The sequence below is a fragment of the Lingula anatina genome, chromosome 3, assembly GCF_051362555.1.
Source record: "Lingula anatina isolate TDL-2025a chromosome 3, LinAna3.0, whole genome shotgun sequence".
NCBI lineage: Eukaryota > Metazoa > Brachiopoda > Lingulata > Lingulida > Lingulidae > Lingula > Lingula anatina.
This window is the reverse complement of record NC_141769.1, coordinates 32,285,228-32,311,607: the sequence shown is the minus strand read 5'-3', so window position 1 is coordinate 32,311,607 and position 26,380 is coordinate 32,285,228. Positions and strand designations below refer to the sequence as shown.

General features: G+C 35.6%; 1 protein-coding gene across 1 annotated transcript in view; it reads left to right on the top strand.

Annotated features, from left to right (window-relative positions):
- Positions 1–26,263, top strand: part of LOC106161728 (FRAS1-related extracellular matrix protein 2) — a 68,741-nt gene extending 42,478 nt beyond the window's left edge. Inside the window, exons 3-25 of the mRNA XM_087008931.1 lie at positions 5,102–5,248; positions 5,942–6,022; positions 6,628–6,777; positions 7,155–7,280; positions 7,594–7,842; positions 8,815–8,964; positions 9,565–9,774; positions 10,813–11,010; positions 11,289–11,456; positions 13,157–13,345; positions 13,686–13,816; positions 14,362–14,514; positions 14,936–15,143; positions 15,485–15,649; positions 15,990–16,284; positions 20,629–20,728; positions 20,928–21,123; positions 21,282–21,386; positions 21,760–21,887; positions 22,112–22,373; positions 22,520–22,707; positions 23,035–23,181; positions 23,388–26,263. Of these exons, the coding sequence (XP_086865057.1) occupies positions 5,102–5,248; positions 5,942–6,022; positions 6,628–6,777; positions 7,155–7,280; positions 7,594–7,842; positions 8,815–8,964; positions 9,565–9,774; positions 10,813–11,010; positions 11,289–11,456; positions 13,157–13,345; positions 13,686–13,816; positions 14,362–14,514; positions 14,936–15,143; positions 15,485–15,649; positions 15,990–16,284; positions 20,629–20,728; positions 20,928–21,123; positions 21,282–21,386; positions 21,760–21,887; positions 22,112–22,373; positions 22,520–22,707; positions 23,035–23,181; positions 23,388–23,912 (4,271 nt within the window). The 3' untranslated portion in view covers positions 23,913–26,263. The remainder of the gene's footprint in view (positions 1–5,101; positions 5,249–5,941; positions 6,023–6,627; positions 6,778–7,154; positions 7,281–7,593; positions 7,843–8,814; positions 8,965–9,564; positions 9,775–10,812; positions 11,011–11,288; positions 11,457–13,156; positions 13,346–13,685; positions 13,817–14,361; positions 14,515–14,935; positions 15,144–15,484; positions 15,650–15,989; positions 16,285–20,628; positions 20,729–20,927; positions 21,124–21,281; positions 21,387–21,759; positions 21,888–22,111; positions 22,374–22,519; positions 22,708–23,034; positions 23,182–23,387) is intronic.
- The last annotated feature ends 117 nt before the right edge of the window (positions 26,264–26,380 follow it).

The following is a 26,380-nucleotide window of genomic DNA, read 5'->3' as shown; positions in this document are numbered from 1 at the left end:
GCGTCGAGCGTGACCCTTATGTCTCCGGACTTCTGTACGGTTCGAATTCCGTAATTTCACATTTTTCCTCCATTTTTTCAAAGGAAGTTGGCTCACAGTTTTGCACTAGTGTTAAACCTCGTCGCCAGTGTTGATGCCTTCGAAATAAATCGCATCACGAATCAAATCACTCAACGAATTGTATCAGTTTGATACGCTTGTGCTTTTTTCATATCCATAACTCTAAGAAACGCTACATCCGGGTCCTTGACCGGCTTAGCATAAAAAGCGGAATCTCACAACAGCGGAACGAGTAGTTCAAAAAAGTTTTAGAACAGTGAATTCATTCAAATGTCAAGTCAAATTAAACAAATAGCACACTTATGAGGGGACTTTGAAGAAAAGAGAGAGAGATAAATTAAATCAAAATTTATCAAATGACGTCAGTTCAATGCATTCAGCTCACTGGTCAATAAAAAATAAATAAATAGAAAATAAAAATTGAAAATGAAAGTAGACTACCATATCTGGCCCAAGTCTGGGCAGCATCTGGCAAAATGTGGCATAAATGCCAGACTTTGCCAGACTTGGCCCAGATCTGGCAAGTGTCTGGCAAAATGTGGCATAAATGCCAGACTTTGCCAGACTTGGCCCAGATCTGGCAAGTGTCTGGCAAAATCTGGCCCAGATATTGCCAGACGTTGCCAGATCTGGGCCAGACGTGGGCCAGATTACTGAGGCTGTCTGGGATGTGCATAAAATGTAGTCCATGTCAGTGAAAAATTGTGGAACTTGAAAAAAATCATTTCTTTTCAGATATATTTTAATGAAATAAATAACTAAAAAAGCTCTTAGTAACACCAGCCACATTTGGATAAAAAGTAAAAAAAATATACAAATGCTAAGCTTTATGCATAATTTGGCATTGTTATTATTATTTTCTTATACAAAAATGTCAAATGATAGCAAAGACTATCGAAATAGGTCAATTTAAATCAAAGAAAGTAGAATGTATTTGTGAATATAGGTAAACAAAAAGACATAGAATTAATTGGTTTATGATTATTAGAATAAGCTATACAGCCAATACTTATCGTAGGCAGAAATTGACCATAATTTACTATAGTTTTATTTCACGTTGTGATTTTATTTTGTAAACAAATAAAAAAGAAACACTAGATGTAGCGCCATTGGTGACATGAATATAGAACCAGTGCTATTTGGCAAATCATTCTCTCTCTTTATGAGATCAAATTGCAGAAAAAAAGGTATGTCATGGGCATCTCAGAAATAAAAAGTGATAATTTTTCCTCATACAAAATGCTACATTAAAGTTTTTTTGTTTTTTTTTCAATTTGGAAAATGAAAAGTCTTCAGTTACATTACAAAACAGATGATTCATAAGCCCACATTTTATTAGAAAAGTAAAATTGACAAAACAAGAATTAAAATGATAGTTTTTTTGTATACAAAAGGTCTGGTGCTGACAGAACCCATATTTCTGTTTGTCAGTTTAAAGTTTTAAAGATGGAACCTGAGTGATTAAATCATCTCAGATTACATGTCATCTTTAAAGTCAATTAAGATGGACTAGAAATTGTCTAGAAACTGGACTTTTCTTATGAAATGTCTGTCTTCGGCACTCACCAGACTCACAAGGGCCTTAAGTGTTTTATCTTCAGAGGCACTGGCTTTTTACATTCAGTTGATTTATTTACTTCATCAAGTTTACTAAGACCAGTGATATTGAGGAGAGTGCATTTTCACTCCATATTCTAGTTTCCATCAGTTTTACTGAATGTCCAAGATGGCAACAAAGTCACTCTAAAATAATTTTACACATGGCAAAAAAATGGTACTACTAGTGGATGTCTTCTTGCATCTGTATGTGTATGCGTGCCTATATGTGCATTTGTGTATAATTTGTATTTTAAATAACACACACTGATACTATATGGTTGTCTATATCTGATGGCCATTGCCTTTGAATATATTTTAACAGAACAAATGTTTTCCTGCGTGCTGTCAGTGATACCTTTGCTTGGCTGTATAGTTTACATTGGATACCAAACATGATACAGATAGGGTATATACTTAAGATTGACAAGTTTAAGCCACATTGTTCCATCTAAACCCACCAAAGGGATTTTCAGTCATTGAACCATCTTTTATAATGCACAGCTTCCGACTTCAAACCCTGATACTGTACACTAACAATGTCTCAGTTTTCTACGTTTTCAAACAGAGCACACTACCCTTGTTTTAACTTTGAAATCTTTGTCAAGTGTTAATTGACTTACCATTGACGAGAAGAATAGATCGTTATTGGATGAAAATAAACAGTTTTGGTATAAAGCTCTTTTGATAGCCATTCTAGCACAAACATCCCAAGTGCTGCTTTCAGGTTTTGTCTGCAGGGTGGTTTTGGGGTGGTTACGTTTCAGTTTAATTTCTTTGATCTTTTGTTCTCAATGAAGTTACTGGTTCTCCCTTATTTGATTTTTTAATGACATATATTATTTAAAATAAAAATTATAGATGATATTGGCAAAATGCAAAAAAAATAACATTTAATTCCACAAGGTCTATTTCATTTATTTTGCATAATTGGGCAGGCATACATACCTATGGGCTCTCCCAGCCTGCCATTGAATATGTTGTTGTTAAAAATATAAGAAAACATAAACATATCAAAATTTAGATAACTGAATATGAATAAATAATTCAGATTTTGATTATTCCAATAAAAGACATAACAGAGAAGAAATTTTTAGCCGAAATTAAAGATTGGGCAACTTCTTTTCATTTTGACTTAAAATCAGTTAAGTTCTACAAAGGCATTTTGACAGTTATTAGCACATATATAATGTTTTGACACCTAGACCTACAGAGTAATACTGGGCTTGATATGAAAATAATTTAAACCACATTCCTTGAATTTTTGGGGAGATGTTTTTTTTTTAATATATATATTTAGATATTCAATACACCAGCACTTGTCTTAATGATAGAAAGATGGGCTAAACAAGGGAATTAACTTAGTATACCTGTGTATAGAATTGAGACATCAGATGCTAGTATATCACCATAAAAATCACACTGCAAAAAGATGACATATTCTTTCAAAGTGAGTGAGTGTTTAAGACTTTGTTGGATTGAATGTTTGGATGAGATGCCCAAAATGTTTTACTGAATGGCATTTTCTGTCCATCTGTCTGTCTTTCTGTCACCCTTCACATCACCCTTCCGTCCATCTACCTGTGGTTGCAATCTTGATGATTTATATCAAATTTATAGATACTTATAACTGACAAGTAAATACAATGACTTACAGCACAAGCATAATTCTGTTGGCCTTTGCATCCTCTAGACTAATTGATTTATTTACCTATGGCGATACATCAAATTCAGTGTCAAATTTATAGCTTAAGATTAAAGCTATTATTAATAAGGTGAACCTTCAGTAAAGTGGTTAAATTTTTCACCCACTCAATTTCATTTTCAATTAAAGCCTGTTGCTTGATTAATGGTTGAAAATTAATAAAAGACTGCTTCTTTGACACCAAAATGCTGGGTTATTTGCTCTTTGATCACAAAGTCTACTTTCTCTGATGAGGCAATACTCAATAATCAGATTTGCTGTCTAGAATATTCAGTATAATTTATTTAAAGCTTTGCTATATATTTTTTGCTTTTACTTTTCAATTGCTCATGAATAATATGGGAGAAGACTTGTAAATCAAGCATCTGGATAATGATGATAACATCATAAAACAGATTTTATTTAAAAGGAAGAGGACATGACCTGTTTCTCTGATGGGGGTCGATTTCAGATGAAGGCTTGTCAGAATGGGGGATCCTCTGAATAACTGACCTAGGATAGTTCTTACAGATTTTGGCATAACTAACCTTTTCAGAAATAATTTCAAAATAATGATTAACATTACTCCTAATGTAAAAGTAGTAGCAACAACAGTCAATTGGAATCCACAAGAAAACATTGTGGAACTCTGTGAGAGAGGGTCCTTAGACTGTACTCAGATTTCAATTTGATACCAAACTTGCAAATTTGATTACAGATAAAAGTTCACCCAAGCTGGTGGTCAATATTATACTTTATATGACATGCTCAGTTTATTTTTATAATTTTCAAGAGATAAATGAATTGCCAATGCTTCAGTGAAAAGTGAAATTAACCCTACTGCTCTTTTTTCCTGGGAGAACTTTTTTTGCCATCAAGGTTAATTATTGAAAGTTTTACATTTCCACTGAGAAACAGCAGGTGAAATGGAGGCTAATACCGTCTGGCTTGTGGTTTTACTGAAGGCAGCCAATCTAGCATTTTGTTGCGCTGTGAGTTATAACTAATCCCTTCCCAGTGCATTGAACAGCATAAAGGTGCCTCATTTTCTTGTCTTGGGGCAATACTTTGGAATGTCTGATTTTTATTTCACTTGAAAGTTGGAAATAAAAGAGTTACAACAAGATTCATATAAATTTTTACGTATGTTATGCTACTGTGCTAATTGTTAATGTCAGCGAGCAGAAGAGTTGTTACTTTTCTGTATGTTCCGTAGCACACTAGCTGCCCATTGCATTCCAAGATTACAGGGTTTAAACTAATGTTGGATTACTTTTGGCAGGAATAAAATACCAACTGATTAACTAGTATGACTTGTGGACTTTGACATTTTAGTAGTTTACAATGCGTTCCTTCGCATGCATTACTGTCATGCTGGTTTAACATACGGATACATGGGATAACTGCACTTAAAACTTACGTACGCACGTACTACATGTTATTATGTATGTGATAATGAATAGTAAGAATAAACGTATTAAAATTATCTTTCATAGGGTTAAGTTAATCAAATGTTTGAAAGGTAAAATTGTCAAGTTATAAATCCTAAATTGCCATTGTCATGAAATATTGTGATAATTTGAAACACGTTTTAGAATAATACATGCACCTTGACAGATCTTGTCAGTTCATTGTACCATGACAGAATTTATGGAGGGAGGGGAGGAGGAAAGGAGATGACAGGCTATCGTAAGAAGGATGATTGTTTTTACAGAATTCTGCCAAATTATTGCTCACAGTAATTGCTTATGAATCTTTCAGGCGGAAACGTCCTTGATAATCAGCCATTTTACCTCAACTGGGCCTGGATCTCCTTTGCCACGGAATACTACATCGTGAATGAGACGGATAGGAGAGTCAACGTCACCCTCAACAGGAGGGGGTTTCTGGGCGAGACATCATTTATCAGTAAGTATTGACATTCAGCAAACTCTGCATAATTAACCTTGCCTGTTTGGTTCGGGAAAACTAGTTCCAGTTACACAAAGATTCAAGTTAGGCATCCTTATTATAAATTTAAGCTAATGTGAAATAAAAAAAGAAATTCATAAGATTTGTTTGAGATGAATAATAATTGGTGTTATAAGGTGAAGAGTTATGAATAGTCTGCTGTAATTATAGAACATCAGTATGAACTTATCAGTCAGATTAGTAGTAAGAGGCCAAAGTAGCAAGTTTATCATTGCGTATAATCTGATTTTTTTCGACTTAATTTTGCATATGATTAGATGTGTTGATTGGTGGCAATATAAGAGAGTAACGGAAAACTAGTTAGCCGCTTTAATCCCTATAGACACACACTTGCTAAAAATTAAGATTCTGGCCTTTGCTATGGGCCTGCCTAAATGAAATTCAATTTGGTGTTTAGATTTTGTCCAGGTTCACTTTTTGATTTCAGACTAAAGTAATATTAGAGTATTTTTAATGATTACAGGTGCACAGTTTTACAGTTTTATGTTCCTTTTGAAATGCATGGACAGGTAGACATGCTCATAAATTAATGCTGCATTGATTCACAGCCAACTGAAAATGTTTACCAAATAATAATGAAATTCATATTTCATTTTATAATTATTAACAAATTTTCCAATTTTTGAACAGCTATCACTGCAAAAAATGGCACAGCCAAAGTGGGTGAAGATGTTAGGAAGAAGTATGCCCACCAAGTGCAGTTTAACCCAGGTAAGATGTTCAGGTAGTCTTCAGGTAGTCTTCAGGTAGGTAGCCGCCATGTCTGTACTGGAAGACCAAAGCAGGAGAGTGCTCTCATTGCTCCCATCATCCTGGTAGGAAGTTATGGGTTTGTTTCTCTAGCTAGGTCAAGTCAGGGGCCACCATAAAACTAGCACCTGCTGTCTCCTCAATAAGTACTCACCAGAGACTCATGGAGGTGGGATACCTGGTCATGAAAAGTCTGGCAATGGGCAAGCGACTAATTATCAAGTGCCTCTTGTTCAGCAGAGTAAATGTAATGAGCAGATACCAATAACCAGAGAAAAAGCCATGATTATATACTTAATAATGGTATCAAATAATATTTATATATAAGATTTAACTAGTGTGTTGGCAGTGCATGTATTGAAAGCATTGTCAGCATAGTTGAACGCTGATGGACTTAATTTGCTGATAATTCTGAAAAAAAAAATAAAAATCTATTTTCATTAAAGTTATTTTGCATTTTGTTAGATAAACATAATTAAGTATTTCCAATTGTAACTGAATGGGATTTTAAATAGTGCTTTTATCTAATCTTTTTGTTAAGTTAATACTTATTTCACTAATTTCAGGACAAATGAAGAAGAACTGGCACATTCGCCTTATCGATGATGACAAGTACGAGGATTTTGAGACCTTCACACTAGAGCTAAGCGAGCCTGTGATGGGGGCCTTGGAACACCCCAAAGTGGCCACTGTCCGGATTCTGGACAAGGAAGATGGTAGGGTGACCTTAGTATAACTGGACTCTGGACAACAGCTGAAATATTGCATTTAAAGTTTCATTTGTTATAATATCCAGATTATATCACAACTAAGTCTTCTTATTTGATACATCTGCATAAGTAACTACTATGCACAAATTATTAGATAAATTGAGTTTAGTAGACTGTGACCAATTTTTATTTTCACTGATGTGTGAATGGTCTGATTTCTTATATTTGAAAAGTTTTTACTTCAGTTCACATGAATATACCGAAGCGTCTATATATGGGTTTCAATTTGATAAATGAATATAAAACCACAGTTAAGCAGTATATTTCAAAATCCTGGAGAAGCTTGTACTGTTTTTAATCACTAAAAACATGTAATTTTCCAGAGTCCACAGTGTTCTTCCCAGAGAGTCAGTACACAGTGGAGGAAGACATTGGGATCATTAAGGTGCCTATAAAGAGGACTGGAGACATTTCTGACGAACTGATGGTCATATGTTCCACAATACAAGGTGAGGAAACTTTCTGTTATATTCTTTGTAAGATGCTGTAGAATGAGTGGGTATATACAAATTAATTTGTTGTCACTAGCTGAGAAAAATAATTATTTTTTAATTTTTTTTTTGTACTGTACTGTGTGATCAGTGCAGTTGTACCTTTGAATGAAAAATTTTTTTTCAAACTTTTCTCTGCAGTTCAACACAAGTCAGTGCATTAATGAATTTTAATATCAATTTTTATTTTTTTATAACTTTTGTTTAATTCACTCTTTCTCAATTTCCAATCATTTAAATAAGTATTGACTGGTTTGTTTTTTCCCCACAGATTCTGCCACGGGGACCGTTCCGTCCACTGTCACTTCCTATTCCGACTACATCACCAGACCCGAAGACCACAACAGCATGGTGCGCTTTGACAAGAACGAGGACACCAAGTTCTGTAACATTCAAATTATTGATGACTCCTTGTTTGAGGAGGAAGAAAGGTTCCAGGTTGTTCTGACCATGCCTATGGGAGGGAAGGTGGGGCAACATAACATGACAGAAGTGGTCATTGCCCCGGACAAAGATGATGGTAGGTTGATGATGTAAAATAACGTACGTGCGTGCGTGCGTGCGTGTGAGTGTGTGTGTGTGTGTGTGCGCGCACATGCATGCGGGAGGAGAGGGTCAGTATGTGTTTGTGCACAGATTGTGCATATGTGTGTGAGTATGTGCGTGCGTACATGCGTTAAATTGGTAATTAAATGTGGGGATGGGAATTTAGGCTTAAATATTATAATCATCTCCAGATTCCTATACAAATGTTTGGAGCAGCTATATATATATATATATATATGACTTTTCATTACTTCCTTGACAGCAGTTCTCAATTTTGCCATCACATGAATGAGGCGCTTTACAAGTATATTTATTTAGAAACAGAACTGTGTAACCCTGTGTGAATCAAACCTCACACCTCCCGCTGTGCAGCAACTGTTTCATTCTGAAAAAATGTGGCCTTTTGTTGTGCAGACAGAATCTTGCTGCTAGGGGTCACTGGGGTCAGCAAGAAAGGCTCATTATGGAATATAAAGTGGCTTCTGTTTTTGAAGCACAGTGGCAGTTTTATGCCTGGTTTTACTTCAGGGGTCTGTATAGGTCGTACAAAGCACTAATTAGAGGAAAGATAAGTAACTGTCTCTGCAGGGTGCTTTGTTATGTTATACTTAAACAATATTGAGTATTCTTTCTTTTCTTGCAAAGTTGAAAAGAAACTACAACACCACTACATGGCATACAAGTATAATGCGTTTAACTCTGAGTAAAGTTGTGTTTGGGTTAATTTGTAGGAAAAGTATTGCTTGAAAACAACAAATAAGTCATTATTGATGTGTAAAAGCACATGTTTTGTGTCACTTTAATCTCTTATGGACATTGATTACAATATTTTTGTCAGAATCATTTAAGCATGTAGAAATCATTTCTTAGGCTTTAGTTAAAAAATAAAACAAATATCTGCAAAATGTAAAAGATGAACCCTTACCAACATGACATTTATTTTCAGAGCCTGCTATCTACCTGGGAGCATCAGAATATGAGGTTGATGAGAGTGATGGTTTTGTTGAAGTTAAAATATGGCGGACTGGAACAGATCTCAGCAAGACCTCCAGTGTCACAATCAGGTCCAAAAAAACCAAACCTGTCTCCGCTGAAGGTAGGGCATGAAAGTTACAGCTTACCTTGGCTATATTAGTGATTACTCATCAACTTATCTATTGGCTCCACATTTAACATATATATATATATAATATATTCCATATATATATCTTGAATTTGTTTGGTCATTTGACTTCAAGTATTGTAAAAGATATAGACTCTCAGATGGATTTCACTGGCATATTTTTATTGAGTAGCTTAAGATAGCAGATGATTTTTAACAGAATTTAAAAAGTATTTTCATGATAAAACAAGCATAATGATACTCTGCTTTGGATATGATAGTTAAATTTGATATTGGTTGCATTAACGCAAACAGAAGGGTTCTCAAGGTGAGTACAAAAATGAGCTGCAACAGTGTAAGTTTTGTCACAGAAAAATCTGAAAATGGGAGTAAGTTTTGCCATATGCCTTACTGGGTTAGGGGGCTTATTGTGGAATTTTTTCTAGATAATGCCCACTAGCTTGTAGACTAGCATGCATGCATATTTTCATAGATGGATGGATAAGAGAGAGAGAGAGAGAGAGAGAGAGAGAGATGGTGGAGAAGTTTGAACTAATATTATTAATAATAACACTCTCATATCTTTCCATTCAGCTGGCTTAGACTACTCTGCAATCAACAGAGTGGTAAACTTTGCCCCTGGGATGACCATGCAGACGGTCAAGGTGACCATATTGGATGACCTTGGTCAGCCCAGACTGGAAGGTCCCGAGAGTTTCCAGCTGGTCCTACGGATGCCCACAGGAGGAATGATGGGAGAGCCCAGCAAGGCATTGGTCGTTATCAACGACTCAGTCACTGACTGTATGTGGTATTCTTACATCATCTTTTAGTTACTCGGTCATACTTGATAATGGCTGAGAAAATTTGATTAGATTAGATTTTCTCAATTTTGTTGATTTTAATTAAACATTGCGTGCAGTTACAAATGATTGGCATTTTTGTTAAACTAAAATGTTTTTCTAAAATGTGTGCATTAAATTGTCATCATTAAGGAGGGTTATTTGTGATGATTTGAAATTTTACATTTAAATTAAGTTGGATGCTTTCCTTTCATTTTTTGGTCTGCTAGATAGATTTAGCAGTCATTTTGTTAACCAAAAACCACTGAAAAGGCCAGACAAGCAGTTTTAGTTGCAAATTGTTATTATCCAAAGCCAAAAGCCAGCATATTGTTATGATTTTCACTCTGATATCAGGTTGCATGGTTTTGAAGAGGCCAGACTTGGTTTTTTGTGGTTTGTCAAGTTTAAGGGTTGAATACCTCTGTTACCAAATGAGAAACGGATATAGTTACTATGGAAATAAAATCAGAGATTACATAAAATGATTTCAATACCAGAATAGAATGTTTTTTGCCTTGAGGGAGACTAGACCCACACTGGGGACCACAGAGATGTGATTGATGATCTTGATAGTGCTCTAAGCTGCACCTTTTATCTGTTTTTCATTGGGAAACATGTCCCCCTCCCTTTTCCCAAACCCAGAAAGATCTTTGTCTGCAGTTCTTCCGTATATCAGAATTAAGTCTTTGAAAGAAAAAAGGATCCATGCAGTGGTCAAAGGAAGCATGCCCCATCAGAATGAGTTAAACTGCACTTTCTTTACAAAATCTTCATTGGAGGAGAATAATTGAAATATTCTGTATCCAAGCTGTGTCCTTATTAAAATTCCTTTTTTAATGACATGAAAAGTGTACTTGAGTGTCTTTTTACATATATACCAAAATATTGATTTGATATATTTTTCTTGGTAAGAAAGCCTTGCAAACTTTATACAGGACACCTGCAAATTAAATTAATAATGAATTATGTCTAAATATGCTGTGGTTCACATTTCCAGTACCAAAATTCCACTTTGAAGAGGACATGTACATGGGTTTTGAAAATGACGGTGTTGTGAGGACCATGATCAGACGCACAGGCGATACTAGTCACCTAGCAACTGTGCGCTGCTACACAAGACAAGACACAGCCAGGGTTATGATGGACTACAGTGAGAGGCCAGACACTGATGCTTCTATTGTTACCTTTTTGCCAGGTATGCAAAGTGAAGTATTTTTTATTGATAATGAAAAATTATATCTAATACTGGATCTAATGTTGAAATGAAGATCATGATGTATTCACCTTATCAAAAGGTCATGGACTCCATTTTAGCGTAATAATAATAAGGGTTTGTTTTACTCTTTGCAATATGTAAAACATATATTGAATGTATTTATATGTATAATTTATGTCTTTATATATAATGTCATTTGATGGTAGACATTAAAGATCTTTCACTGGTTAGTGGAATTATTCAATTTTATTTTATAGGAGAAGTGAAAAAGCCTTGTATTGTGGAATTAATGGGAGATTCTGAGTTTGAGGAAGAAGAGGAACAATTTCGCCTGGTTCTTGGTAGCCCCAGCAGCCCGTCTGCTGGAGGAGCTTTGATAGGAAGTCCAAACTTTACCACCATTGTCGTCAAGGATGCTGGAGACAGTAAGTTAGGCCACATTCACAACAGGGAACTAACTAGTCCGTGGATCATATATGGTGGCCCACTTAAAAGTTTGCCACATAATACTGTAATAGACACTGAAAAGAATCCTGTGGGGATTACGTGACAAGCATTCAAGTAGGTCGGCCATATTTAATCAGTGGATCAGTTAGTCTGCTGTTGTGAATGTGCTCTTATTCACTGTTAAATGTGTGCTAAAATATTAACATCCAATCGTTTCTGAAGTTGGAGATTTCTTTTGTTTTCTGAGATGATGTACTGTTCCAGTTGGGATCAATTTTATGGGTCAAAGCCTAAATATGGAGCACACTTCAGGTGTTATTCATGTTTTTGTTTGAAACCATATACATCTGTATGATAATTAGTTTACATGTGTTTTTGACAAAAAAAAAGAATTTTCAACAGGTGCATATAGAATTTCATGACAAATTGGAAGTGTAGTAAAGTCATTATTAAAGTTCTTAACTGCTGGCATTTGAAGTAGTACTACTGTTCTTTGTGTCTTCCTTGGCTGCTGGTGTGTGTTTGTTTGGGGTGTTAAAGAGGCCACCTAGACATTCAGAGAGATGAATCTGTATATTTGACACTGCTGTGGTTTCAAATCTGCCTGCAGCACTTTGATTGTTAAATAAGGCATACAAACCACAAACTTTTGATAGGTAGTAAGAGAATACAAAAACTATCACGCAATCAAATACCACCTTTCAGAAGAAGGTATTGCTTGGGTTGCACTGCCAACTAACAAAGAAAATGATACTCTTGTTTTGAAAAAATACCAAATCTGTTTACCCTGCAGTGGTGCTTGTATCCGTGACTAATACCTTGTTACCACCAAGACACAAGTTGGGGAGAGATTTTACCTTTAAGTGTCTCAGGTGTGTTCTAGGGATAATAATACTGCCAGGGTAAAACCACTCAAGCAAAATAAAGATTTTTTGGAAGAGGGGTGGGGTCTGAAAAAGTTTTTATTATTATTATTATTACTTTTTTCAGAAAATTTTATGACATTTTATGTTTTAACTGCAACTTGAATTGATGTTAATAATGGTTATAGCAAGGCAGTGCATTTCATATTTTGATTATTTGGAATCACTTTACCAAAATAATAGCACATAGCAAAATCAGAAATGTAGTATTTTGCTCCAATTTGTTCATTTCTTTGACGAGTTTCATGTTCAGTGTAAGATAATAACCAGAAAATGAAACCTTACCTTGGACAAAGACTTTACAGAAATAATAGTCTGTAGCGTGACATTGTTATTCTTCGATCCAGAAAGCGATTATCAGGAGCCTGGAATCTAGACTCAACCGCTGTCACAGTTCTGAAGTGTTCATGTGCTTTATATTATAAATGGGTTTCTTGTGTTTTGTGGTTAAGCAAAAGGCAGTTGAAAAGATGAATTAGGTTTACACAAAATTTTCAACTTTTGTTGTTTTTTTGCAGGGAGAGGGGATTAAGGACACTTATTTCTGCTGCAAGAAACACTTCCAAAGAGATTTACTATTAACATTTAGGTGAAACTTAAATAAAGATATAAAGAAAAAAAATGGAGATAATAAAATCTTCTTATGTTTTTTTAGAGCTATTTTACCTATTGACAAATATGTCTGTTTCCTCTAGTGTACAATTTTTCTGCTATGTAGCAAAAATTGACACCTTTTGCCATTTTCCATTTTACAGAACCCATCATTAAGTTTGAGAGGACAAAGTATTCTGTTAACGAGCCTATGTTTAGTGGAGAGATTGCCACTGTAGAGATCCCCGTTGTGCGTTTAGGAGATCTTTCACAAACTTCCATAGTGCGTGTTCACACCAAAGATGGATCGGCTAAATCTGGGCCTGGAAATGACTACCATGGCTTCTCTAAAGGTAAGTTGTTGTAAAATAATGCTTCTTTTGAAAGCAGATAGGTTCTTATGTCAAAATACTAAAGTTCTTTCAAACACTCATACTCTGTACTAGCTCGAGTTTGCCTATTTAGTTCAGTCCTTTGAAAAAAGTGGCCATTCCTGTTCATGAAACAGTTAAAAAGTCTTAATTTATTAAAACTTCTTTTCATTTTGGATAAATGGAGAAAATTGAAAATGTCTTCTTTGATTTTGTTTTCTGTTCCTCAGAACTAAGTCCTAAGAATTGTTTTGTGATAACACCTTATATACATAACTGCAACAATATGAAAAAAACTAAAAAATACCTATTTATATTTCAGAACTGGAGTTTGGACTGAATGTGTCCCGCCATGTTATTAAGGTAGAGGTGCTGTACGATGGAGAGAGGGAAATGAGAGAGGCCTTCACTGTCCACATCAAACCTGATAGAAATATGGTGGCAGATGTACAGGTGAGTTCTCATCTGTTTTCAGGTCACGGTTATGACTCAATCCTTTCAATGGAGACAAATTATCAAATTTTCAGATACATAATTTTAAAATCATTAAAAATATATTTCTTTGTAGCACTTGTGGTGTTTTTACTGTTACATGTCTAGGTAACCTGCTTTACAATTTTGTTGCTACCATTCCTGGACCATAGGAATGTTCAAACTTCAATAACTTAAAAAATACAGTATCTGTAAAATTCACATTTTTCCACATTGAAAAGATCAAGCCATTACCTTTTCAGATTTAATATATATCTACTCTATATAATATTAGGTTATAGTTTATAGCATATTAATCTAGAGGAAATTTCTATATTTCATTATTTTCACATGCTCATTATTTCTTGAAGAAGGTTTTAGCTTTAGTCAATATATTGCACTATAGTGAGTAAGCTCAGGAACCCTCTGCAGCAAAGTATCTTTATGAACCTCTCTTTATGAACCTCACTTTTGCCTGCTTTACCTGATTCGTCTTCAACAGTTTCAATTCATTCCTTACTTTTCAGATGAACAAAGCAATTGTGTACATCGAAGAAATGAACAAGATGGCGGATGTCACGTTTCCATCTCCGCCAATGGTGGTGTCCCTGCGTAACTATGATGATGCCAAGAATGCTCCACCTAATCCAGTCCAAGGTTACCCTGTTATATGTATCACAGTAGGTTGATGTTCTCTCTTACTCTAGTTATCCACTTTCTTGATTTGTTTTGGAATCACATTAGGTAGTTCTGTGGTATATAGGAGTACAATAAATTTTGGCATTTTATGACAATCGCTGCTGCATTTAAAAAACTCAGTACTGCCAAAAACTCATAAACAACATAGTAAAATTTTCTAACTTTTATAGTCTGATAAGTTATAGGCTCTGAGATAAATTTTCATGAAATGTGATATATTTAGGTAGAAGGCAACCATCAAGGCATGTTTTTTTAATGAAGGCAATAAGCAATAAATCAGGATGCCGCTCATTTTGTATTATTTTGATTCTGCTTTAGACTTCACATCATACATCTGGACTGCATTTAGGGCAGTGTTGATGGAGAACTGGTACATGTTTTTCATTCATATTTCTCTCTCAGCCTTGTAACCCAAAGCACCCAGAATACTACAAGACAGGTTCCCTGTGTACCAGTGAGGGTATCAACGATACGCAGACTATATTTCGCTGGCGTGTGTCAGCGCCCAGTTACCTAGATGGCGTCACTAGTGAGCTGAATGATGTTTCGTCGAACACCTTCTTCACAAATACACATAAGATTACCCTTGACAGTATTTATTTCAGTGGAGGTGAGTTGAGTTTTATTTGTTTTCATTGACATTTGTACTTCTTGATCTAGATCAATTATTTTATTATACATACAAAATAAAGATTGCTTTGAACAGCTTTAATAAAAGTTTGGTAAAAAATTTTCTAATTATACTTTTAAAAACTTCAATAACTTTGATCAAGCTAGTGCACATCCTGAAGAATAACAGCTCAGAAAAATTTTATTTTTCAGTTTGCTGTAGCCATTTTCAAAAGCTTAAGTGTTTTAAAAATAAAAAATACATTCTCACCATTTACGTGCTCATAAGACTATAATTGCAACACTCAATAGCCTGACACAGAGGAAATATTCTCTCTACAGGAAGCAGAGTGCAGTGTGCGGCCAGAGCGGTGAACGAAGACGGTGACCCTGGCCTGGAGTTGCTCAGTCCAGTGGTGACAGTGAGCAGTGACGAGGGGATCTGTATGCCCCGCGTGATGGGGTCAGTGGGGGCGGAACCCTTCACTGCCAAACTCAGATACACAGGTACTTGTATGGAGCCACTTGAGAAATAATTGAAAATAGGAGAAACTTACAGTGATTGGTGTAAATGCAAATTGTCTATGTATGCCTTGGTTAATGGAGTTCTGCAAGAACATTAATACATGGGTGTATTGTATCATTTGTTAGAAGTATTTCTTACAATTATTTTTCTTCCTTATGCCAGTGAGAATTCAAAGAGTAAAAATATTTATCCAGAGTTAACTTAATTTTTCACTTTCTATGTGTACTTCAAGAAGTGTAAAAAAGCAGCTTTTGCCAAGGGTTGCACTGAATCCATTTCAAAGCCAATTTGTTTCACATTCTGTTTAAATTGTATTTACAGGACCTGGTGATCCCACTCACCCCAACATGGTGAGGCTATCAGTGACCATTCCCCACAGAGACGGCATGCTGCCAGTCATTTCCACCAATATATTGTCCAATTTTGAACTGGCCCTCAGCCCCGACGCCTTCCGTATTGGCCAGCACAAATGTTCAAATTTGCTGGATTATGATGAAGTCAGGACTAAGTATGGCTACATCACCAACGAGACGAAGAACCCCAACATCGTAGGTTCCATGGAACCCTATCAGTACAATGCTGATATCCGCTCGGAACCTTCTCTCAGATTTTACAAGTAGGTGGAAGCATTATGTTGATAAGGATGTAAAGCAGAAACTGTAGTTGTACCACCAGCGTTAGCGCTGGCGGTACACATGGTTTCGGTCTCGTCCGGATCGTTCCGCCGGCTCCGCCGGCTCCGCCGGACGGCTACCGTTACCGCTTCTCCTCCTAGACGGTAAGGCCCCCCATACCCATCTCATGGATTTAGGTCACCTATAATCTCAACTCGTTCCACGTAAAATTTGGGCTTTGTCGGTATTGGGGTCTGGGTGTGGCACTCATTGCAATGCACCCTTGTCCAAAAATGGCAAAATTAAATGCTAATTATCTACCCTACGGAAGGAGTTACGGGAAAAATTTCTACAGACGGCTTTCCAAAAGTCATATGTGTAGATTTCAAATATACCCTCGGATTTGACCTTTGACCTTTACTTCAAGGTCAAATGGGCCAAAATTTTCAAAAAAATGAAATTTTTTACGAAAAAAAAATTTTTTGCCCTGTTATTCAGACACCACACAGACTTAACCAATAATATTATTGGAAAGTGTTACCCTTCAGGTCATCTTTCATCTCCGTGAATTTGGGGTCAATCGGTGCATTTTCACAGGAGTAGCGGCCATAAGATACCGAAACTGAAAACTGTCTCTAATTCGGGAACCGTTAATGCTAGAGACCCATTCTTTTTTGCATTTTGTAGAGCATGTAAAGCCCAACACTGGAGGTGGTCTCGGTTTTTTTGTATTCCATACGGTTTTCGAGTTACGCTGTATCAAAAAGTACATATTGGTGGTGAAAGGAAAATGTACGGAAGCCCACTGGTGCCATATGTAGAAAAAAAAATTATCTCGAAATTTCGAGATACTATTTTGAAATTTGAACAAAAAAATTTACCACCAGCGTTAGCGCTGGCGGTACACATGGTTTCGGTCCCGTCCGGTCCGTTCCGCCGGCTCCGCCGCCATGTTACCGTTACCGCTTCTCCTCCTAGACGGTAAGGGCCCCCGTACCCATCTCATGGATTTAGGTCACCTATAATCTCAACTCCTTCCACGTAAAATTTGGGCTTTGTCGGTATTGGGGTCTGGGTGTGGCACTCATTGCAATGCACCCTTGTCTAAAAATGGCAAAATTAAATGCTAATTATCTACCCTACAGAAGGAGTTACGGGAAAAATTTCTATAGACGGCTTTCCAAAAGTCATATGTGTAGATTTCAAATATACCCTCGGATTTGACCTTTGACCTTTACTTCAAGGTCAAATGGGTCAAAATTTTCAAAAAAATGAAATTTTTTACGAAAAAAAATTTTTTTGCCCTGTTATTCAGACGCCACACAGACTTAACCAATAATATTACTGGAAAGTGTTACCCTTCAGGTCATCTTTCATCTCCGTGAATTTGGGGTCAATCGGTGCATTTTCACAGGAGTAGCGGCCATAAGATACCGAAACTGAAAACTGTCTCTAATTCGGGAACCGTTAATGCTAGAGACCCATTCTTTTTTGCATTTTGTAGAGCATGTAAAGCCCAACACTGGAGGTGGTCTCGGTTTTTTTGTATTCCATACGGTTTTCGAGTTACGCTGTATCAGAAAGTACATATTGGTGGTGAAAGGAAAATGTACGGAAGCCGACTGGTGCCATATGTAGAAAAAAAAATTATCTCGAAATTTCGAGATACTATTTTGAAATTTGAACAAAAAAAATTTTTATCTCGAAATTTCGAGATAGCATTTTGAAATTTGAACAAAAAAAAAATTATCTCGAAATTTCGAGATAGCATTTTGATATTTGAGCAAAAAAATTTATCTCGAAATTTCGAGATAGTATTTTGAAATTTGAACAAAAAAAATGCTATCTCGAAATTTCGAGATAATTTTTTTTTTCAACATATGGCACCAGTCGGCTTCCGTAAAAATGTGCAGTACGGTAATGGATAATAAATTTTGAACTCCGGAAAAATAAAACATAATGCTTGGCAAAGCAGACAACTTGTGGTCAAAAATGACATTATTTTATCAAATTTAAACTTCTGCAACTTCAGAGAACCTCCCATTTCAAGAACTTTGACCAAAATGACCTTTTCTTTATTTTAATTAATTTTTTCTGTAGGAAATTTATGGCACATTATGGTAACTCCAAAATTATAACATTTAGTCCCTTATATCTCCAAAACTGGCAGAGATAGGTCCATAGTTACTATTGAAGTTGAATAGGAAGTCATATACTGGCAATCTTACTGTGACCTTGACATTGACCTTTGACCTACTTTTCACCATGAACTGAACTTTGCAAATTTTGCTTCCCTTTTATCTCCAAAACTGGCAGAGATAGGTCCATAGTTACTATTGAAGTTGAATAGGAAGTCATATACTGGCAATCTTACTGTGACCTTGAAATTGACCTTTGACCTACTTATCACCATGAACTGAACTTTGCAAATTTTGCTTCCCTTTTATCTCCAAAACTGGCAGAGATAGGTCCATAGTTACTATTGAACTTGAATAGGAAGTCATATACTGGCAATTTTACTGTGACCTTGAAATTGACCTTTGACCTACTTTTCACCTTGAACTGAACTTTGCAAAATTTGCTTCCCTTTTATCTCCAAAACTGGCAGAGATAGGTCCATAGTTACTATTGAACTTGCATAGGAAGTCATATACTGGCAATTTTACTGTGACCTTGAAATTGACCTTTGACCTTCTTTTCACCATGAACTGAACTTTGCAAATTTTGCTTCCCTTTTATCTCCAAAACTGGCAGAGATAGGTCCATAGTTACTATTGAAGTTGAATAGGAAGTCATATACTGGCAATCTAAATGTGACCTTGAAATTGACCTTTGACCTACTTTTCACCATGAACTGAACTTTGCAAATTTTGCTTCCCTTTTATCTCCAAAACTGGCAGAGATAGGTCCATAGTTACTATTGAAGTTGAATAGGAAGTCATATACTGGCAATCTTACTGTGACCTTGAAATTGACCTTTGACCTACTTATCACCATGAACTGAACTTTGCAAATTTTGCTTCCCTTTTATCTCCAAAACTGGCAGAGATAGGTCCATAGTTACTATTGAACTTGAATAGGAAGTCATATACTGGCAATTTTACTGTGACCTTGAAATTGACCTTTGACCTACTTTTCACCTTGAACTGAACTTTGCAAAATTTGCTTCCCTTTTATCTCCAAAACTGGCAGAGATAGGTCCATAGTTACTATTGAACTTGCATAGGAAGTCATATACTGGCAATTTTACTGTGTCCTTGAAATTGACCTTTGACCTTCTTTTCACCATGAACTGAACTTTGCAAATTTTGCTTCCCTTTTATCTCCAAAACTGGCAGAGATAGGTCCATAGTTACTATTGAAGTTGAATAGGAAGTCATATACTGGCAATCTAAATGTGACCTTGAAATTGACCTTTGACCTACTTTTCACCATGAACTGAACTTTGCAAATTTTGCTTCCCTTTTATCTCCAAAACTGGCAGAGATAGGTCCATAGTTACTATTGAAGTTGAATAGGAAGTCATATACTGGCAATCTTACTGTGACCTTGAAATTGACCTTTGACCTACTTTTCACCATGAACTGAACTTTGCAAATTTTGCTTCCCTTTTATCTCCAAAACTGGCAGAGATAGGTCCATAGTTACTATTGAAGTTGGATAGGAAGTCATATACTGGCAATTTACTGTGACCTTGAAATTGACCTTTGACCTACCTTACAATGAACTTAACTTTGATTGCACCATTTTTAGTTATATATATTTTTTGCATATTTTGAAAATTCTTGTTGATTGCATTTTTACAGCTTGTCAAGCACAAGACTGGTGGCTGCACCCCTTATTTTGTGTATGTGGGGGTCTATACGAATGCGCTTGCTCCAGCTGGTGGTACAATATTCGGAGGCGGTATCGCCTCTCTGATCCTCTAGTTATTACATTGTTTTGTGTACATTGTGAAAGCATGAGTAATATGGAACTTTCATTTTGAAATTATTCATTGTCAATCTGTTTATGATATTGAAGTTTCTAGAGTGACTTATGTTATTTGCTAGCCTTCTAATTAACGGCAGTTCTCTATTAAATTTTAGATTTGCAGTTCATTTAAGCGTATAAGTGCAGAAGTTTAGTTACATTGTATCAGTGTAGATGTTCAGTTCAATTGTATAAGTGTAGAAGTTTGGTTCAAATGTGTTAGTGCAGAAGTTCAGTTTAGTTATACAAGCAAAGGAGTTCAAGTCAGTTTTATAATAGTGCTTCAGTATTTTACAACTGGGTCCAAAAAGTGATATTTTTGACAGTGGCATTCAGTTGATTATGTAAGTTATATTAAACACAATTTCTCTCAGGAATCTGGACCTTGAGGCGTGTCTCTGGGAGTTTGTGACCTATTATACCATGTCTGAGCTGGTGACGGACTGTGGAGGAACCATTGGTACAGATGGACAGGTGAGTGGTATTTTTTTTTCTCTCTTTACAAAACATTATGTTTTCATGATTTTTTCAAGTCAGTAAGTGGCTTTTAGAAAGTGTCACAGCTCTTCTCTTCAGTTCTTTTATAAATGGCTCAAATATTAACATTTACAGAATTTCAAGTTTTTTTAAGCATTAATTTTAATGATGTGTGTTAATTTTCTTTGGTATGCAGGTTTTGAATCTCAAGCAGTCTTACGTGTCAGTGCGTGTCCCGCTGTACGTATCGTATGTATTTCACTCACCCGTGTCGACTGGTGGTTGGCAGAACTACGACCTGTCCTCACAGCTCAGACTTACATTTGTATACGACACTGCCATCTTGTGGCAGAATGGTATTGGTGCCGAAGATGGTTCATCAGAACTTCAAGGTAAAATGATATTTATTTTCTTATGATCTTATTTTAAAATTACTCAGATATTTGTTCATGCATGCGTGCACGCGCGCACACACACACACACACACACACACATATTCTTTGGCTTTCTCATACTGAAATAAACATGTCTTTTTATTTATTTAATCCAGGTTTTCTGTATCCAACCAGTATGCGTATAAGAAAAGATGGCCGTCTTGCTGTAAATTTTAGAACAGAAGCCAGATTCAGAGGGCAATATGTGTTGAGTCATCCAGGTAACTAGCTTTAAAAGATATTACATACTTTTGAGTTACGATTTAATTTGTCTATTAGTTATGAGTGGAAAATTGACATATTTTTAAAGAGGAGAGTAGAATAAATAATTACCATTCCAGTTTTAGTTTTCTCATAACATTTAATGTGATAATATTAATCTCCATTAAGACCGATTTTTCTGTCTAATTACCAGTAATTTTTTCTTTAAAATTCTTGTCAATTTTGTCCATTTTCTGGTGGTAGAAGTTGGCTTATGGTATATGTTGTGATAGAGGATAGTTTTTTTTTTTTTTTTTTTTTTTTGTGGGCTTTAATTGGTTCCCTCCCCTTTCAATTTCATTCTGCTGTTCTATTATCCCTTGTCTTCACCAGGCACCAGTCTGACTTCCATGGTGATGTCAGCCGTCAATCCTGATCTCACTTTTACCTTGGAACTTCTGAGAAGTGAACCAACCTTTGAACAGCCTGAACAAACATGGGAGTTTGTGTCAGATTATGCTGTAAGTTGCAACTGTAGTTATTGAAATAACTCCAAATTTTCGGTATTCGGTAAAGATTGTGGTGGGACAACTTTTGGCATGTGATTCTTTCATGGTTTCCATTTATACATGAAGAGCATTGAGTGTTACCTTGTAGAAAATACCACTAGCACTGATGAAAACCACATATCATTCAAAAATTTTAAAAATCATGATTTTGATAAGAAGACAATTTCTTATTACAGGTTCGTGACTACTCAGGGAAGTACACCATAAAGCTGATTCCTTGCACCACCCCCCTGGACCAAGAGTACGCCCTCCCAGTCGTTTGTAACCCTCGTCAGCCTATGAACTTTGACCTGGATATAAGATTCCAGCAGATTAGTGATCCTGTGCCTGCCGAGTTCAGCCTCAATACCAACTTTCATCTGCTGCGGAAGAAGGCCCTTTGGCTGTCTGATGGTTCTATGGGTTTTGGAGAGGACTCAGATGCTGCTTTTGGACAAGGTATGGAAACAAATCGATAATTAAATTCAGTAAATGGTTATTGTGATATTGCAAAATATTTTAAGATTCTTTAAATTTTAATATTTGTCAGGTTGTGTTCTTGAAGTAATTTTTGCATTCATATAAAACTTCCCCGTCTCTCTCAGGTGACAAGATATATGGAAGAATAATGGTGGACTCAGTTCAGAATCTTGGTGATTCTTTTAACTTGAACATTGAGAAAGTATTCATATGTACTGGCAAGGATGGGTATATTCCTAAGTATGACCCTGCCAATGAGGAATATGGTTGTGTGGCGGACTCACCGAACTTACAGCAGACATTTAGAATACTGGTGAGTTTTACTGATAAAAGTCAATGAAAATGAACTGATTTTTTTTTTCATAGTCACTTGAGTAATGCACAAGTTTGTCTCTGGAAAAGCAAAAGTCCTGGTAAAATAAAAATTTCCGACAATGTTTCATATATCACAATAGAAAAAAAAAACAAGTGTAGTAATGGACTTATGAGGTAACTATCACTAAGTTAGTCCAATATCAGATTTACTTTTTCCCTCTTGTGATATCACTTTACTGGATGAATCAGAACATTCATTTCCCCAATTTCTCATACAGTTACAGTACTTCTTATTTACCTACTGATGTTTGATATTCTCTTACAGGACAAAGGTGCCCCTAACACTATCTCCCCTACATTCAGAGACATCCCCTTCAATGCAAGGCTGGCAGTAGACGACCCCTCAGCAGTGAACCTCGTACTGCAGCCAGGATCTGATGGGTTTAGCCTGGATGCCAAACCTCTGTTCAAGGCAAGAACTTTTGTTCCCTAAACTTCCTTATTTGGGAGCAAAACTTTTTAGTTGTTTCTTAAACTTTAAATAATTTGAGTGAGTTCATGAAATGACAAAATGTTTTCATTAATTTAAAATGTCTTTTAATTGTTTTATAAGTGATGAAATATTTTCATGAATTGAAATTCTCTTTTAACTGTTGTGTATTTTGTATTGTATTATAGGTGGACTCAGGAAGACAGTGGTTTGTCCACGCCATTTACACTGTGCGTTCCATGGAAAACTCGCGGAACGGCATCGGAAAAAGAAGCATCACGTACCACAGCATTTCAGGCATTCAATCATCATTAGAAACAATGGTGGAAGAGGTGTTACACACACGAAGAAAGCGTGCAATAGAAGACACTAAAAATATTGGCCAAAGTAATAACAGGGGAACAAATATGGTGAGAATATCACTGAACTTTACAGCTAAAGCGGAGGACAATAATTTGCAAGGAAACACTGAAGTTGGAACATCTGTTTTAAATACTGAACCAGCCAGCACACCCATAATACCAATTATTATTGCAGTTGTTCTATTCCTTGTTTTATGCATAATTATTATTGTAATTGTCATCGTTGTTGGAAGAAAGAAAAAAGAAAAAAAGAAATCTCTCAGTAATGGAGTCACTGTCCCCATTGGGAATGGCAAGAGTAGAGTGTATGATCCTAAATATCAGAATAATAATGACAGCTCAGAAGTATAGGCAGACATTTGTTTTTTATGTGCAAACACTGCTGTTATTGTAAATGTTGTTGTCGCCAGAGTCTGTCTTCATTGCCAAAGTACCCAACATTTTATAACAACTGTATCTGAAAAATGGGGACACTGTTTTGCATTTAATTTTTTAGAGTGTCATATATCTTGTTGCATCAATGGAAATCAGAATCTGCGTTTTGCATGAATCTTGGTGTCATTTGTATAGGTCAAAGAATTAATTGGTGTGTTCAAAATTTAGCCCATGGGAAAGCCTGTAATAATCAGCAGAGATTTAGCTCTATTTTGCTGGATAATTTCACATTTTTAAATGTCTTTATTTAAGAGAGGGTAGTCTACATTTATTTTGGGTGCTCTGTTCCAGTCCCTGTTATACGTAAAAAGGAGATTCTTACTGTGCTACTAGACAGGATGACCAGCAAGATTCTTTCAGAAGCTTTGTCACTTGTTTTTCAGTATATATTTAACTGTAATGCACTTTTTACAATGATGACTGGGAAAGTCTCGTCTCCTTCAACTTTGTCATACATACAATTTTAAATTGGATTCAGTCATTCATTATTTACATCTGTTGCAGTTTTCTTATCTATTGTTACTTTTTTTTTGTCAAAAGTTCCCAAGTTATTTATGCAAGATAACACCCAAGATTCACAGGTGTCTGTATATTAAGAAACATCACCACGCTGTTTTTAGATTCACACTTGCAGTACTACATGGAATTCCCTATACAGAACAGTTTGGGTCTTACTAGTCTATTTTACTGTCATACTTGAAAAAGAAATGTTATTTTACTAGTCTAGTGTTTTATTTGTGTTCACTGCTAAGCACTGCCTTGCAAAATGTTATTAAAGAACAGTTTTAAGGTGATCATGGTTGTAAAGAAATACCATGTGCTCACAAAGGTCTCTGCAAGAAGACATCAAAGATGGCGTTCAAGTTTTTTTTATGTTTTGAGATTTGATCTCATTTTAATCAATATTTTAAGCAATCAGACTTTATCTTCTTGTTCTCGATTAGAACAGGCATTATGACAAAAATTAGATTATTGGTATTATAACTGTATAACTTTGATCATTGTATAACAGTGTGAATTAGACAAAATGATTGTTATAGATATTATATATTAGTGGATTCCTACACTGCCCATTTCGTTAAATGTCTCAAGTTCTTGTAATGTATTATATGATTTTACGACCAAAGCTCTTTAAGCATTTTTAAGTTGCAGCTACAGTAGGTTTCAGTAAATCATTGGTGTAACATTGCTTTGGTTCCTACACACATCACCAATTGACTAAAAATCATTAAATAATTACGATGATATCTGAATGGTGGGTGTGTGTTGCCAAGATTGCAGAGACGCCATATTGGTTTATTTTGAAGTTGTTGTTTCATTATGGTGGCTCATATAAAGCCCACAGTGATTAAAACATACACGGCGCCTGAACAAAAATTGCTTGACTTGTATCAAGATGTGTTTTGGAAACAAGTTTCTGTGCCTTATTCGATTATGAATACTTGTGTATTCAGTTATTAAAATGTCTGCATTTTAATGTGAAGATGGGGTGCCGTAGTTGCATGTTATCTATCTGCAAGAAAACCAGTCAGCATCATTATAGAATTTGTCTAAGCACACAATTTTGTCATAAAATATTATCTTAATTATATTTTCAATCGCCTTTGAGTATGCATCCAGCTTCACTTGTAAAGAAATTTAAACTGACTGGGTAAAAATATTCTATCAGATTGTCTTTGTTTGGTGTTGAATTTTTAACTAGTAGACATCCAGAAGCCTTGCAGACATATCTTACTGACATTAATATCCTATAGCTGATGTCATATCCAAGAATACTGTGTGTAGCCAGTCATAATCTGTTCACCTGGTGATGTCATCTGGTATAGTTTAAGTTAAAGCTGCTCAGAATGCGCCTTTAGTTTAGAAGGGACTCCCCTCCAAATGTCTTGTGTTTCAGGACATCGTTGGGGGTTGGGGGATATACCCTTTAAGTTGTAGTAACAGGAGTCTTTGAAGGCTTTTTCGCTTACTAATAGTTACTCTTATTAAACATGCACATATATTGTATAATGTTTTCCAGTGTATTTGTTGATGTGTAATAGCATATTCCCTCCAATTATGTAGAATGTTTGTAATTTTTATATCTAATGGAATATAAAACATAGGCCATATAATGAGTGATATTAATTTGCTCTTTAAGTGCAGTTTAGTTAATTAAATCTGATTAGTTTTATTGATAATGTACAAAACCATCCCTATTGTGAAGTAATATTATTAAGCAGTATTAAATACTGCTCAGAGAATAAAATGACAGAGAAACATTGTAATTATGACTAGTTGAGCTGTGTATTGATTTTTAAATCTAAAACTACCCTTTGTCTACTCATTGATGCCTTGCATGACAATAATATTGGTCCACAAAACTCAAATGTGTACTTCCCCAT